The sequence below is a fragment of the Puntigrus tetrazona genome, chromosome 17 (genome assembly GCF_018831695.1).
Source record: "Puntigrus tetrazona isolate hp1 chromosome 17, ASM1883169v1, whole genome shotgun sequence".
NCBI classification, from domain to species: domain Eukaryota; kingdom Metazoa; phylum Chordata; class Actinopteri; order Cypriniformes; family Cyprinidae; genus Puntigrus; species Puntigrus tetrazona.
The window spans coordinates 5,009,511-5,027,292 of NC_056715.1; the positions used below are offsets into that span (position 1 = coordinate 5,009,511).

General features: G+C 37.9%; 1 protein-coding gene across 3 annotated transcripts in view; it reads left to right on the forward strand.

Moving 5' to 3' along the window:
- Window positions 1-17,782, forward strand: part of foxn3 (forkhead box N3) — a 78,530-nt gene that overhangs the window by 44,891 nt on the left and 15,857 nt on the right. For all 3 annotated transcript variants that reach the window (XM_043263176.1, XM_043263178.1, XM_043263177.1), the window contains exon 4: window positions 6,340-6,407. In XM_043263176.1, the coding sequence (XP_043119111.1) occupies window positions 6,340-6,407 (68 nt within the window). The remainder of the gene's footprint in view (window positions 1-6,339; window positions 6,408-17,782) is intronic.

The window sequence follows — 17,782 nt, forward strand, 5'->3', positions numbered from 1 at the left end:
AAAGTGTTTTTTCAGTCATTGCATAGAAAAAAATAAATAAATAGTTTCAGTGGAAACTTTTTTTAAAAGAGACATTTTTATTAATGTGAAGAATATTTTTTTAATAATCTAAAGAACTTTTTTCCACTATAAAAAAACTTTAAGGTTTTTTTCACAGTCATTACATAGAAAAGCGATTTTCAGTTTCCCAAAGATGTTTTGGGTGTGATGAATATTTTTCAAATTTTAAGAACCTATTTTTTTCGCTGTACAAATCATTTTGCGAACAGTGGAATGATTCTATGGATGTTAAAAGTTCTTCACTGACTGCATGTTTTAAGGTTTAGGAATTTGCCAGGATTTAGGAAGTCTTCGAGGTTCTGCTCTGAAATTCCTTCCACTAATTGTGTGCGGCGTTCGCAACCCTCTGGCCTTGAGAAAGCTTCTATTGTGAGCCGTGAGCCCAGGCGAGAGCAGTTCAGATTTCACACGAACAAAAGTTAAAAACCTCAAGGCGAGAAGTAACCTACAGGGGAGAACCGGTGCTGGCACCAATTAGACTTTAGATTAGTTAAAGAGGATTGCGATTGTAGGGGTAAAAGGAAAATGTAGTGGGCGATAGGATTTGAAATGAGATTATAGAATCAAGCGAAAGGAGGTAAGCTTTGTTTAAAAATGAATAACCCAGGCATGCTCCTGATGGAGATGGAGAAAGCGGCTGTTCCTTGAAAGGTGTGAGTGTTTGCATTATCAGAGCAAACAGATAGAGCTCGCCAGATTAAAAATAGATGGGATATATACCCAGCAAGACTCCAGCCGGTGGCACGTGTGTTTTACATTCAAACATCCAGCAAGGGCAAAAGAGCGCCCTTCCCCATTGATGTTAACATTTTTGAAAATGCTTCGACGGTCATAGCCGCACCACCAGAGCCCTGAAGAAGCAGGTTTTGGCTCTCATAGCTGGCGTTAACATTTGATTAAAAAGCATTTCAACTGAAGGAGCGAGCCACGTTCCCACAGAGCAGGTTCAAAGAGGTTCCGCTGGAGCCGGTTGGGGTCGTTTCCGCTTAGATTACCGGGATATGCATATGCAGGCCAAGGTAGTGGCTCTGCTCTGTTCCAGGCCCTGTACCCTGATGTATCCCTTCCCCCTCCACCCCTCAAGTGCTGTTATAAAACAGGTTTTAAATAGATTTTTTACATGTTTTGAAGAAAATGAGGGGTGCTTGCTCATGCAAAACTTACTGGAACAATACTAGGACATGGCACAATAATAAGGCTGTGTAAGAGCGTTTTTCGGCCTAGCTGGTGGAAAATTCATTTTGGTCATCTCTTTATCTTTATCTATTTAGGTGACAACTGAAATATTTTAGCTGACTAAGCAAAAAATGTGAAGTCAGCGGGGTAACACATTATTTTAAATTCAAAACGACAGTGTACATGTAGCCTTTTTTTGTGTTGTGGTAGAAAGGAAGTAGAAATCTGAACTACTGGCCTGACAAGGAAAATAAAATGATTACTGCTGAGGGTGTTTGCCATGGCGTTGTTAGGGTGTTCTGACTGGTTGCTAGGTGGTTTCTTACTATCCCAAGGCCAAAGAGTACACCCCAAGGCTCTGATTATCCCTCCTTTAATTTAGATGATCGTCTGCCAAGCAACTAGCCATATGATTTGCAGTGTCATTCGTGCCTGTAGCACAAACAGTTTTGCACTTAAGTTGAATAGGTGTTTTTTCAAATCACTAACGTTAACTGTGAGCAACAGTAATAGTTCCTTTAGTCAAGAACAAGAGCGGCTATTGATACAAGGCCACATCGGGTCTCATGGGCTCAAATTCCATCAGCAGCTGTTTGATTGTTCCCTTCTTTGAATGTGTTAAATTATACTGGCGAAACCATGGGCCAAATAATTGCAGTGGGAGATCTCATTTCTTTTTATTATGTTCAGAGAGTGGAGGGCACATAATAACATATAAATAACGTAATATCATAAAAGCTTTCCTGCTTTTTTGGTTCGGTTCATACAGCTGATTAAAAAAAGGACCTGGGTCGTCTATCATGAGGCATGCTGTGTCCATGGCAACACATACCGTAGCTGTAACCCGATACAAAGCATATGTGCATTAGGAGTATAAGCACTGCTCTTGACTGCTAAAGAGAAGCAGAAAGAGGGAGAGATGGCACGGTGAACCCAGCACTGCGGGGATCTTGCTCTTTCTTACTGTTCTGCAGCCAGCAGTCTTTCTTTTCCTGTGAATACCTACGCCTAACTGTTTAAATCAACAAAAGTGTTCGCTCTTGTTTATCTGTAGCTTAGTGTGAATTCAGACCTTTTTGGTCTGTATTTTTATTTCCATTAGAATCATTTGGTACTGCGCACTTTTTATTCTTAGATAGTAGGGATACATACTTCTTATAGAAATGTTCATATAATTGATCTATTTATGTATTTCTATATTTTTTGTACAGTTTATTTATAATAAATTGTGTATATATAATGGCACAATGATCAAATCATGTAAGATGTCAGACAGATATCACATTTTATATATAATAACATGTACTGTATATTAATATAATATATAATGCATAATTCATGTAATAAATATGTACATACAATATCATAAAAATATAATAAAAAAATAATATGCACTCAGTTATTAAATATAGATATGTAGAAAATTATAAATATTAGAATATATTTTTAAAATATCTTTCACTGTATCTTTTTTTATCTAAAATGAATAGAATTTTTGTATATAAAATTAAACCACGCACACACACACACACACACACACACACACACACACACACACACACACACATATATATAACATTTATTTATTATTTCTTACATATTTACTTAATATAATTTTTTTGCCTTTAGTACTCAGTTTTGCAAGTCTTTAATGCAAATATCTTAAACAGCAATTAAATTCACAGTGGTCTTTTTTAAGTTTCTGATTTTCAAGGAGTGAATATTGTTATACTGTTCTGATATTTTGTCTCATTTATTCTGTTTGTAAGTAGCAAAAGTAAATGTATTTGTATTTAGTTTGACCTCTTCGCTCGCTATGAGGGACGCTGTGTGTATTTTTATTCATTTATGGGGATAAGTGGATCAGAACTGGTGGATCCTTACATTAGTAATGACTGCGTGCTGTACTCAGGTGTAAGGTTAGTGAAAAAATCTCAAAGTTGAAAGTTAGAGATGTTTCAGTTGCTAGGCGACTAGTATGCTAATGAAGATGTTCGTCTCAAGCTGCGTCTGAGCTGTGCCGAGATATGTTTTAATCACTCTCAACGGGAAAAAAGAGGGAAAAAAAATCAAACACATTCTGACGGAGCACTGTAATTAATGGATCCGTAAAGAAATAGAGAGGTTCCATTACTTCTCACACTAAATTATCCTCAATTGTCAGGGCAGATACCTGAAGTCTGACAGCCCTGCGGAGATTAGCAAATGTGAAGTGGCAGTGCTGTGTTTCTTCGCTTTGGCACGCGGCCTCGCGACGCTCGGAGATGCCACGCACCGTAGAGCGCTCCTTCATCGCAAGAGGTCCAGAGCCAAAACAGCCCAGTCAACCCGCAGACTTGGGCTTTTAAATACACCGTGTAGACAAATGTGCTCAAAGCCCTGTGCCACCTCTGTTTGTTCTAATTCTCAATTAGTTAATATACTCTAAGAAGATTAAGAAGGGGGAGATGACAGAGCCAATGTCTGCACATACTGAATCTACAGGGAGGCAGAAAGTGGATAGAGGGCTAAATTGAAGATTAGACTGCTCCTGATTAGATTTGTGAAGCTCACAGTGAGCGCTGAGCGAGACAGTGAGACGGAGGAGGAATCGTACACGAGCAGATAATTGATAGAAACCGAGCAGCTAATCCACGAAAAAAAAAAATAAAAAATAAAAAATTGTAACCTCTGAAGCAAAACATATTCAGATCAGAAGGAACTGTCAGAAAACGGAGACGTGGATAAACCATTTCTAAACTCTGTGGGAACTGCTAAATGTGAAATCATGCTCCAGTACTTCACAAATCCCAAACAAAAAGGTCAGGAAATTCATATTTGCTGTCACAAATGATCAGTGTTTGGGAATAAGAACAGGATGGAGCATGAAAAATCACGGCTAAGGGAGGAAGATTGCATTAGAGGAGATGAAAAAGATAAAAAGAAAATTCGTGACTGAATTTGGGAACTTTGATCATATTTGAAGCACTCATATTCTTCACAAATATTCTCAAGTAGTACGTTTGGTCAACATTTATTACTTTACAGTTTACATACTGTTGCAACACTTACAGTAGTTTATCTTTTCTATTTTTTATCATTAATATTATTTTTCATATTTATTACATATGTTATTACATGTATGTATATATATATATATATATATATATATATATATATATATATATATATATATATATATATATATATGTATGTACTACTAAAAATAGTTCCTATACTGATTATATAATTTAATATCACTATTTTTATATGTACACCTAATATTTTTATTGATACAATAATAGTTACATTTTAGCATAAAACAAATAACTTTTTTTTTTTTATATATTTTTATATTATTTTATATTACAGTTAATATGTCAAATAATATACTGAAACGCAGGCATCTGGGTTTGACTTTGTTTTGTTACGGTGATCTGTTGTTCCTTACATTTTTCTCAAATACCGTTTTGAGTTTGTAAACACGTCTTGCCTCACACCATCACTTCTTTTCATGAAGGACCTGTTGACCTCCTTCTCCAAAGGATGTCCATGATCACCAAGAAAAATCAATAGCTTTTATATGTGAGTAATCCTGAAGTCTGATTCTTGCAGCCAGCAGAGTAACTGCTTTTTTTTCCCCGTTCATCGCAGGCATATTCGAATGCCTATTTTCAGGCATTTTATAAAACCAATAATGCAAATATTAAAATAAGTAAAATAAAGATCCCATTTCACAGAGCGCTGACATGGTTTTTCTGATCGCTCAGTTCATTTGTGCCAAAAAAAAAAAAGGTCTCGCCAGTCGGGGATGTGTGATTCAGCTGAAGAGTTCCCGCTGTGCATCTTCGTACTGAAGTCTGCAGCACCATCACCTGAGCCGGCCTGTCATCTCACCACCAGAGAGTAATGATTAAAGCTACGAGGGCTCAATTTGAGAGAACATGTAATGACTATGTTGCTGCATAGTCACGTCTCAACATTGCATAAGCCTTCATGTTTTGTTTACTCGGCCAGAAGCTGTTTGCTGGTTCTGCAGATCCAATACAAAACTTGCAGTTTTACTCAAAGTTTACTACTTGGCTGTTGAAGGTTTATTAATTGTAATTATCCCATTGGATTTAAAATGATCAATTTTGTTAGCTGTTACTGTGATCCATTCATTGCATGGTAAACCCTCGTAAATAATGTTTTGAAATTCATTATGATATATGAGGGAACAGTTTACCCCGAAATTAAAATTAATCTGCTTAAAATTTATTCACCCTCGGGCCATCTTGGATGTAGATAATTTTGTTTCTTCATTAGATCAGATTTAGAGAAATCTCTCCAGTGGATCCTTTGCAGTGAATGGGTGCCGTCACAATAATCCAAAAGTAATCCACACAACTCCAGTCCGTTAATTAATGTATTTTGAAGTGAATGTTTGTATGAAACAAAGCATCATTAAGACATTTTTAAAGTAAAATATGTCTCCTCAATTAGGAGTGAAATATGCACAGATATGAATATAAAGGTGGATTTTGATGACCCTCGAGGACCCTTGAGTTATTGTGATGTTTTTATCAGCTGTTTGAGCTCTCGTTCTAATGACCATTCACTGCAGAGGATCCAATGGAAACAAAATAATACACATCTTGGATGTCCTGAGAGGGAGTAAATGTTCATGTGAACTACTTCTTAAAAACAGCCATGCATAATCAGACAGACATTTCTGGTAATTGCATTGCGACTTTCTCTGTTTTAAAGCTTTTTAAAAAAACAAAAAAACTAAATGTAGATGTGCTTCTCTCTAGCTGTATCGGTTAATGTTATTAATGTAAAACTGTGATAACATGATCTCATAACTTGATAAGTTGAACTGTGATCCTGTATTAATTTATGATTTTACAGTATCAACATAAAAATTGGCAGAAGCTTCAGTCACCATGGTATCTTTGTGGATATGCGCCCTCTGTGTCTGTCTCACTCTCGTTTTCTCTGTCTATTGGCACTGTTTACCTCTTAAAATATCTTTCCTGCCGTTTGGCTGTCTGTTTTTCAGAAACACAGTCCATCTGTCAGTTGTACATCATCTGTTTGTGTCACTTTCTCATCGTTCTCTCCACTGTGTTTTCTTTACAGTATGTCCAGTCCTCCAATTTGGCCAGGAAGTCCCTTTTACAGAAAAAACAAGGGAGTCCTGCTACAAGGTAGAGTGACGTATCTTACCATATTTACATGCTTTGAACCATTTTGTCCTTAATGTGTCGTTGGTTCCACTGACAAGTGCTCTTTATTTATTTTACCCGCATCACTTCTACTACAAGAAGGGATCTTGGTTTATTTGCTTGCTCTTTAGATGAGCCTTTCCATCAACAAAAGGCTCATATTCATGTACCTGGCTAGCTCCTAAAAGAATTAGCCGGGTGGGTGTTTATTAGGTTTGTTTGCCCTGGTTTAAAAAGAGCCGCTTCAAATCTGAGACTGTTTTTCTTCACTTCTTTTCAATGTGGTATTTGGATCCTGCCAGCCTTTCGAATGTTTCCTCTCTCTTTCTCATTCTGTAATTCTGAGAATTTTTCCCCTCAGTTTCCTATTGTTGAACAAACGTGTTGAAGTGTAAAGTACTCAAGGCTAAATGGATAAAAAGAGACAAATAATTGACTGTAGACTGTTAATGTTCTGGCATAAACTTTGTTCCTTAACCCTGTGCGGTATGGTGCATCCATATGGTTTTCATTTACTCTCTTTTTACAGAAAAGCATGTAATGAAATATATGAAATAAAATTAAAACCGCTTAAAGTAACAGATCATATAATGTAAATAGTAACTGATTTATAATGTAAAATAGAAAATCACTTTAATTTCTTCAAATGTAAAAATTCTTTTAATATTGCAACAGTATGCTTTTTTGAAGTTACCTCTTTTGAACAATTTAAAATAAGTGTTTTCTATTATTAATATAATGTAAATGTATTTGATGACAATCTTTTAAAAAACATGTTAATGTATTGATTTGTGGCAATACATTATTATCATTGTTGAATTCAATAGTTTAATATTTTTGCTTAATAATTGCTTAATATATGCTTAATATATTTCTATATATATAAAATCACTTTTGATTAATTCAGTGTGTCCTTGTGTAAAATAATTATTTAAAAAAAAACCCAATACAGCCATACAGGGTTAATGCTTGTTGCTAGCCTAAAAACAAATTGTTTTGTACACAGAACCCTTTTAAAGTTAAATCTACGATAGCAAACCTTTTAAAACTAGACATTGTGGCTGTTTCCTTGCTTATTTTAATAATGGCTGCAATGAAATGCCTTATTACACTCATTAGCCTCAGCAGGCAGAGGATTGGATGGGTCGCTGTGCACTTTTCCTCAGTATCTCCGTCCCAGCACTTGCAGAGTAAATGTCACGATAACAGTAACAGTGTTTTTAGTTTATTTAGTATACGCAAAGTAGCAGTAAGTAACGTTTTAAAGATAGTAGACTTCCTGTTTGTTGCATGTGGATTTTGCTGCTTTTTGTTGATGGAGATGGTGGCTAAACCACAGGAAGTTATGCGTGGAATCACACGCCTGGTCCATGTGCGCAAAGCACAGTTTGGTCGCAGTGAATCAATCCACCTCTTAACAGTTTTATCCAGTTTAAGACCAGTGCCTACCGTGGTCCGCTGATACAAGTGGTTGACTTATTGACATGCCCGGAAGCGGTTCTTTAGCCACCTAAAGCGGTGTGGACTGTATTTAATTTGACTGGAAATTAATTCTCGTCAAGACATTGACAGATGCCTCGGATTGTTTCACTTGAAACACTCGATATTCCTATCCTGAAAATTTCCTTCTCCCCTTAGTATGTGCTGGATTCCCTCCACATGTACACTCACGCATGTGAATCGCAGTAATCAGAGATTTCATTAACCTGGTGGCATTCAAAGCGGCACACTAATGGAAGTGCGGCGAGAGAGCTGTTATTATAAATGTGTTTTCCGCAGCGGTCCAAAGCCCAGCAGACATCCACCTCCAAGCAGAGCAACTCTAGCTTCTCACTCACAGCCTGATCATTATTTTGCTTAAACCCCTGCACCGTAATGAGTATCTGACGCGTGCGAATGAGCGTCTAGTTATATACAATCGGTTATATATCATCACCCTCTTAAACATGCTTAAATGACAGAGAAAATCACAACACACCCCTCTCGAAGAGCGGCTTTTGAGCGCTGCATCGAGGTGCCGTGCAAGCAGCGACTTGTTCGGTATAATTGGCAGTTAGCTGTGTGTTTTGTAAACTCTTTTGTGGCTGTGATATTATCTGACGCGTGGGGAGGCGACAGCGATACACCTGCAACGGCTGCCACATTTGTAGGAGGGACATCTGCTGAGCTCAGAAGTGCTAGCGCTCACTAACGCACATTCGCACGCAAAGCGCCCTTCGCATCCTTCTTTCTCAGATATGCCATTAAACATTAAAGTGAAGTTTCCTCCTGCTTGTCGAGGCCCGTGTCTGCTGCATAGCTATTGAAACATCAGTTAAAACTAAGACGCTGGCTTGATATAATTAGCCATTTCAGAGGAAGTTTTTAAAAGGCAAACAAAGTTAAATAATCTGGGGGAAAGATGGATTCGGAATGGGTTCAGCAAAGGCGCTTCATTTCAGAGATAACACTTTTCAAGGAGATTTTGTAACAAATACTATAACGAGCATTGGAATGAATTGCTCCGAGTTTGTCTGCTAGCACTGGTGTCTTTGTCTCTGAGGATCCTGGGAGTGACACTCGAGACTGCGTTTGGAGATGATGTTTGAGGGAGTGACAGGAAAATGAGCTGTTTAGTGTTTACGCGGAACGTGATTGACTTGCATCCTCAGATATCATTTGAAAAGTACAAAGAGATGAAAATATTTAGATTTGTGGGTTCTTGCAGTCTCTTAGATCAAGATTGGCTGCGAAGTCACTAGACGGACCAGCTTTAGAACTTTTATATGCCTTTTATTGGTGACGGGTCGATCACTGGCACATTGTCAGTCATGGCAGCCCAGAGGTCATTTAGTTTCAAAATGGCTTTCTTTGAAGTCTACTAGAAACTTCATAACATGTCATAAATTGTAAGCGAGTGTGAACACAGACTGGGGGCATGTGTAGCCTAGTCGGAAAGTCAACTGGAATTTCAATTTGCATCCCATTTTAGGTCCATATTATAATGTATTTCTGGGTAAAGCATTACATTGCATGTAGGGCAATCAGGTATTGATCATATCCTTAGATAGGAAGTTCGCTAAAACAGTGGCCACCAAAATAAATCACTATGAACTCGACTGAATCATTGAAACAATTCATTTTTAAAAGGAGCCCCAAGCCTTTTCATTTTGACATCAAAATGAAATCTTAACATATTGCCCGCCCACTTATAGGACTTTCAGAGTTGGTCTGAATGAAAATGTAGATTCATTCTTTGCAACAAGGTGCCACTTTTGGAGCGTTAAAAGCTCACAAAGACTGCTTTAAATGAAATCGGACAATTATCGTTTGAGAGTCGTTAGACAAATAAAGCAAAAATAAATTATTCTTTATAAGAAAATGTGTTTTTTGCATTCAAACCTGTTGTCTGGGACTCCCAAAACCAAAATATGAACCTTTCCTAACCCATAATAGGGGCACGAAAAAACCCTTCTCACCACTTTTGAATAATACTTAAATAAGTATGCATTTATGTATTTTATTTAATTAAAAAGCTAAACGATTATTTTGCGCTCTTGCATGTAGCATTATTCTGTTCTGAGATCCTGTTATAGCAAAGGCTTGTGGTAAATTAGTGTGCCGGTCCTGCACACTGCTGGTGTGTATTAGCACTGTGACAAGTGGTCCATATCCAGCCCTCTTATTGGATTTTAACAGACTTTTTACTGACGGAAAAGACAAGCACAGAACCGCACAAAGACCAAGAAGTTCTAAGAACTATTTAATAAGGGATTACCAGTGAGATTTACTCCTTCAGTTTCACTGCAAAACTGATCATTGCTTTCTCTCTCTCCCTCTTTCTTTCTTTCTTTCTGTCCCTCTCTCTGTTATTTTCTCACACTCTCTCACAGCTAAGCACCTCTCACCTCTCGCCCAGTTACCAGTAGGTCGGGATTGATTTGGTGATTGTGGAAGCCCTTTTGACACTCCATGAAAAACGATCCAAATAAACCCCCCCTTTCCTCTCTTTTGCTCTTTACTGTTTTTTTTTTCAGCCTCTTCATGTTGAGTAGCGCCTCTGAAGTTCAAAGCCTGTAGAAGGCTGCGGCGGTGTTTAGAAATGCTGTAAAACACAAACTCTGCTTCTGTTGCTAAATTGGTGAAAGGAAGCTCAGTGATTTATAACTTTTAACATATTTGTGGAGATTCCTCAAATGCTAGGGTGTTTGCTAGGGGGTCATCCCATGTCAAGATCCCTCTTTGAGATCCCCATATCTCTGGGACTGATTGATTTAGGGTCTTAAAAATGAAGATCCCAAAAGAAATGTTTTTTGAGAACTAGAATCTTAAATCATATTGCAAAATATTTAATAAAAATTGATGAACAGGCATGCAAACTTTGAAAAAAGAATATTTATGACACTCAGACGGGTATGTTCTAGTTTCAACATTATTTTTCTTCAGACTTGTAGAATATGATATTTCTGGAAGCAAAGAATTTAGGGCCTTAAAAATTAAGATGCCAAAAGGAAAGTTTGTTAAGACTTAAGATCCAAAAGTGCATTAAGATATCTTTAATACTTACAGGCATGCAAACCAAACTCAAAAAGTGCTTTTTCCCCATTTTTGAATGGTCACCATTGGAACAAAATGCAAAAAAAAATGGCTAAAGTCCACAGATTTAACTAACCTACCGATCTCTGTGTAAAAATAACATTGTGATGCTGCCATCTTTCTGAAGTAATTTTTATGCCCTTGTAATTTAATGTCATGTGAAAATTGCTATTTTGACCCCCCTCAACAAAATAGTGGCTTGCTCAGTAAATGTTCATCCATGACATTTAATATTTTGGCTATACTCGCCTGTCTTCAGAAAAAGAATATTAGCTAAATCTAAAATGTGAGCCTTTGACTTTTGCTTGACATGGAATGACCCTGCGGTGTTTCTAGGGTGCTTTGTATGGCTGCTATGTGGTTTCTATCGTTGTTCTGTAAGGTTTACCGATTTGCTCATTGAGGTGCACATATTTGCAATGAAGAGGTCAGTGTTTTTATGAGGCAATGACAGTAAAAATAAAGAGGAAGGAAGTCTTGTTAAGTAGATGTTTCAGTTACCCGGAGTGCACTTTTCCCCTCTCTGTGACTCAGTCTGATCTATGAGTTGTTATAGAAAATTTTACTACATGTTTGCACCGAATCATTCCGGACCAATAGGATTAGGATACAAAACATCCTTGATCTGCTGTGACACATGCATTGGAAGTCCATGCATATTCTCCGGTCACGTCCACATGGCAAAGAAATGCAGAAAAAAATTTCGCATCTTAACATTGCACAAAGCAAAATTGTTAAAACTCTCTCCCCACAAGCCGACTGTATTCATCATGTAGGTGACAAGTTAAAACTAACTTTTGTTTTTGAATTCTGAAGAATTACACCGAAGCCCATCTCTCGGTTTTTCTCAGCCGCAACAGTTTGAAATTCAGGGGCTAAGTCACTCGCTTGCTGAGAAGAAAGGCTGTCAGGATTGGACGGAGCTGTGGAACTCTTTCAGTAATGCTTTTCAGACCTTGTTATTCTCAATGCCTGCAAGTGTGTGCTGGAACGAGAACGCTGTCTCCTGCCTGCCTTGCTGTCTTGCACGTTTCCTCTTTTATCTCCTCTTTGTTCTACAAGAGTTGTATCAAAATGGACGTGACAAAACTGAGCCGTGTTTTGAATATGTAGTCACGTCTAGTTTGTGTATGAGAATGTGTGTATGTACTTTCATGTCGCAGTGTGTGTCTGTTTGTGCACTTTACGTCCTTTCATCCTTGCTTAGCGTGATGTTATGTGGGTTATCGGTGATCTAATTTGATGTATATAACATCACAGACACATGCACATAGAAAGAATAATCCAGGTTGAATTGAATTATTATTTATTTTTGGGAATTTCAACTCATGTCTAATTATGTAAAAAAAAAAAAAAGCAAAAATAAATAAATATAATTTAAAAATAAATAAATTAAAAATAAGAATGTTTATATTGAGCCACCTATGATTACGGCCAGTTTAATGAGATTTAAAAGCAGAAATATAAAGCTTATATTTTTATAAGAGTGCATTATTTTTTTTTTAGGGTTTATAATGTTTATAATGTTACATAGTCATGAGTAATTATATACTGCATGATTGGATGTTGTAACTATGAGATCAGGCAGAGAGAGAATCCAATCTCAAACACAACTTTAATAACGACAATCCAAGACACAGGAAGCAGGAATATCTCCTTCAGCTTACATACATTTAACGTTCAACGTATAACAACCAGCGAACACAAGAGAAATGGACTTAAACACGCGCCGACAATCAGACTAACCAAGGTAACTAGGGGGCGTGGACAGTAGTCATAGAAACGAGTGAAGACAGAAACATTTCAACATTTCAACATCAAGTCCAGGGACAAACACAGGGCAATCATGACAGAGCCCTCCCCTTAAGGAGCAGATTCCAGATGTAGCAATTACCGTGAATGTGTCGGGGGAAAGCAATAGGAAGACATTTGAATTATTTACTAATAAACAAGTGTTTTCTAAGTCCGTTTTGCAAAGATGAATTTCCTGACTCTCCATCTGGTAGAGTGGTAATTTAAAGCTTTGCATAGATATATTTATCATGTCTTTTCTGCTGAGTTTCAGTTCATTTTTGTGAAGCGCCCCTGTTTAAGACAAGGTATAAAGCGCTTGTTTTCTTTATTTCATAACATCACCTTTTGTTGATATTGTCAGTGCACACAAATAAAAGTGGACCCTTTACTGTTCCGAATGATGTATTACTCTTACTTTTATCTGAGAAAATGACGGCGAAGGCTAAAATATACAAATGATGGAGCCGGTGGCTCCGTGTCCTGCAGAGCACGCTTTAGCGGCCAATCTCTGCACAAACCATATCGCACATTTATTTGCACAGGTTTAACGTCTAACCATTGTTAAATGCTTGAACTGTTTTAGTATATCTGTAAATTTTGGTATGAATGATTATGGTAGAATGGTAATTCTGATAAGCTGTTGGACAAGGGTCGGGCTAAGGCCTAAATTTAAGGCCCATGCAAAGACCTAGGGGCCAGGTTCAAGTAGGAGCGAAGAAACAGAGGATCGGGCAGGGAACCACGATGGAGCAGGCGGCTGGTGGTGGTAGATCAGGGAGCCAGGGTCGAGCCATCAGAATAATAGATGATACTACCATAACCAAAGCTGAAGTGAAAGACATTACTGATACAACTTTTTTTTTTAAGGAAAGGAAGGAAAAGTGTATACAACAAATGCTGTTGAGTGAGCTCAACTTGTGCTGAACCCAGAACAATAATTTAATATATGACTGCCTATGTCAAACAACACTATTTTAAAAGCGTAGCCTAAATACATTTTGTGGGCTAACAGACCTAGATAATACAAATGTAGCTAGACACACAATTAGTTTTATCGGAAGACTTGGCTATTTTTGAAAATCTGTCTACAGAAATGCACATTCACTTTAGAAAAAGTCCCCCCCCCATGAATCTGCTCTTTTCATGTAATAAGCGGTAATGAATGATTGTGGGAGAGTTTCTCTTGGCTGGAGGCTTTGCTTCGGGGGATCAGGCTGAAAATGTTCCTTGTTCACCTGCCATTCCTCAGATTTCATCGCTGATAAATAGCTGCTGTGTCATAATTGTTCTGCATTTCTTCCTCTCTTTGAATTAGTTGAAAGAAAGAGAGGAACATTGAGAGAAGTGCAAAGAGAGCACAATAGAGCGCAGTGTTGTCATGCCGGTGACATTACCTGTCTTCTCTAGAGGTAGATGCGTAAATTTTCATTTCAGTCATTCTTTCATTCTCTACTACGGCGGCTGCTTTGAACCTACATGAGTCAGATGAGTGACTAAGAAGTCACATTGAAATGTATTCATCTCTGCCTCTGATGCCACCCTGGCTAACGATGGGGGGTCCGCTCTAAAAGCTACATGCCTTCCAGCACCAGGGAGAAACGTCTGGGGAACCCTTGTCTCATCATTTCGAAAGGTCCCAGCCAACATAAAGCATACTGTATAAATGTAAATTTACAGTGGGATTCATATTAAATTCTGGGAAGTATTTCAACAGGAGAACTGTAAATGTATGTTTGCGCACTGTGTACATGTCAAATCTGACCGGACATTATTTATTACTTATTAACATGACTTAATAATCTTTTTAAAGTTTTGTGTAAAACAAAGGACAAACGAGTCTCCTCTTGGTTTATATCAAAATGCAAAAAAAAAGTTTCATATTCATCTGAAAGAGAAAAGTAAATCATGAAGTAAATTTCATTTTTGGTTGAAGTATTGCATTAAACCATCTGAATGAAATTTCAGCTGGATTTGGCCGATTCATTCTGATAGATAAGTTACATGTGACTCTTTTTTTTCTTTTTTGACTGGATTAGGGTCCATGTAAACACAGCTACTAATCATGTTACTGATGTTGCTTCTTCTGTTGAAGCTCAAGATGCTCTTTGGAGCATCATTCTCATCAGGTATTAAGCAAACGTGTGGAGTTCATGCAGCTCCAACTCAATATATGTGTAATTTGTGATTTTTGGAACACACTGTATATACAGAATATATTGTCTTTCACTCCAACATTTCCTCTTTCCATCCCATCTTTCCTTCATATCCTTCTCCCACTCCCACCAAGGAAGGAAGGCATTGTGTCTGTATGACTCAGATGAAAGTAGAATAAATCTCCATTTTTTGTCAGGCTAGTGAAGACAATAAGATGAAGTGACAGAAAGAAAGAACGAGGGTGGATTAGATTGGGCTGAGTGAAATAAAAAAAATTCCTGTCTGTAAAACTTCAGGATGAAGCTTAGTGCTTAACATTAGCATTAGGTTTTGCTAAATAGTTTGTTTACCTTAGCAAGCAGCACTAATTCTGTGTGGGTCATCACCTCCAAGGCCATTTCTCCTTGTCATCTGGGAAAGAGAAAAATAAGAGGAAGATGGACAGAAAGCAAATAGGACAGAACTAGAGACATTAAGCAGTCGAACGTCTTTGGTCTTCCGGAGGCAGCGAGCGCTCGTCTCTGAGACTGACGGCAGATCATCTGTTCTTCGCATTGTTTTCTCGGCCGTCTCTCAGATAGAGTTTCGTGGGTGTTGCGTCTTGCTGAGCAAATTGAAATCGTCAAGTGGCATGGCTCATGCTAATTGCTCTGTGGAATGTGTAAAGTTTATTGAAGGCTGCTATTGTAAAGCTGTCCTCACTTAACAATCACTGTCCGACCTGCGGTAAGGGTGCTTTCACTAAAGTGGTTCAGGCTGTGAGATTGCAGAACGACTAAAGAAATGTTATAGTGTAAGAATGATAGTATAAATTTACCCGTTCTTGTCTATTATCACCATCTGCTATTTATGCCAATGATGGAAATAAGCACAGAATTGCAAAAGTTGTAAGGGAGCGTTGCTTTTGTTTGTATATATATGTTCAAAAGTTACATATATCATTTAAGATTTTAAATTTTTATTTTTTAACAGAAGAAGTGTCTTTGCATTTATTTGATCAAAAATACAGTAAAACCGTAACACTGTCACCATTTTAAGTAACGGCTTTGGGCTGTTTTAATATATTTTATACTTTTTTTTTTTATAAAAAAGAGTAGTATAATGGCTGATAAAAATTCAGCTTTGCCATTGCAGGAATAAATGACGTTTTAAAATATATCAAAACAGAAAACTGTTATTTTAAATTAGAATATTTCCCAATATTGCTGTCTTTGCTGTATCAAAATAAAAATTGACTTGGTGAGCACTTTTTTGAAAACCTTTAAAAATCTTACTGATGTAATTGAGATGGTTTAATAGCAACAGTTCATTATAGTTACACTTGGTTACAATATAGATGAAAGATGATAAAGAATATACAGTTACTGTAATTCTACCCAGCGTGTATGCAGAATACTACTAGAGTGAAAGAGAGCCAAAGAAAAGAAACAGAGCAATTGTTGCAATCGTCTTATGTTCCTTCCTTGACCACGTGACTAAAAATTAAATCTGAAATATTCAATCTGACCATTCAGCAGCTTTCACCGCCGTACTGTAAGTGTAACAATCAGCACACCCCCGATGCATACACATCTTGGCCTACAGCCTTGATCACTATCAGCACCTCTGTGTCCTCCGTGTCCTCCGAATAGCCCTTTTGTTGTGGAAGACAGGTTCGGGACAAAAAAAAACTCTACGCTGCTCTTTAGCGGCCCCTCTACGGAGGTGTGCCTGAAAAGATTTGTGTGGATGTTCCACGCGCTTTATCGGAGATGAAACACGTATAGCGCTTTGTGCTGCTACATTGACGTGCCCTTCAAAAAATGTCTTGCTCTGTTTTATGTCCGCTTTACTGAAAATGCCAAAACAAATAAAGCATCCGTGGCTTCAAGGTCTTATCTGGACGCGTCCCTCGGGTTCACCTCGTAACTCTAGCGCTCTCTCTGACTGCTCACGGGGGCTCTGAGGTCAGCTGGAAGTGGATTTGAGCGTGACGGTCGCATAGTAAACTGACCTGAGAACTGTGTGGCTCTAAAAGTCAATTACAGAAATGTGTTTGTCTCTGTTATATAAAGCGCGTCCTGATTTCTCTGCTTCCTCACAGTAACTTCTATAAATACACTCTGAAGTCAGGAGCTGCGTATATTACACCGAGCGTGTGTATGTCAGCGTCCACGTTTATAGTCGCCACCATGCGTCTGGTTTCTATTAGCGGCTGTAAACACGCCTCTGAAAGCCACGGCTGAGCACAGAGCGCTATTTCCTGTTTTAGAATCGGCCTTTGCATGATATACTGTTCTCGAGTGTGTGAAATGTGAGCGGTTGTCATGGCGACAGCAAGCCCCGGCCAGGGGAGCGAGAGGAAGCGAGACGTCCGGAGATCTTACATTGAGTGCATGGTGCTGAAGAACTCACTAAGACATCTTAAAGAGCCGTTTAATTATTTATCCTCCTCGACTCAACACACCAGGCCATTTTACAGTGCAAATACAAAAATAAAAAGGAAGGTCTGTGTCTGTCAGCACTTTATTTTCTTGCATTGCATTGTGGGCATCTGCAAAATGAGTTTTAAAGGGATAGTTCACCCGATTATGGCATAAACTGTGCAACTCACTGTCTTCCGTAGAATACAAAAGCTTTAAAGGTGACAAAAAGCTAAATTGAAGGAATTGTTCCCTTAAAAAAAGTGATGAACATTTACTCAAGCTAAGATGTAGATGAGTTTGTTTCTTCGTCAAAATTGATTTGGGTGTCATCAGAGTGTCTAAAAAGCTGATAAAATCATCAAAATAATCCACAAGTGATCCACAGGACTTAGGTTTTGAGAAGGGAAAAGCTGTGTTTGTAATAAACAA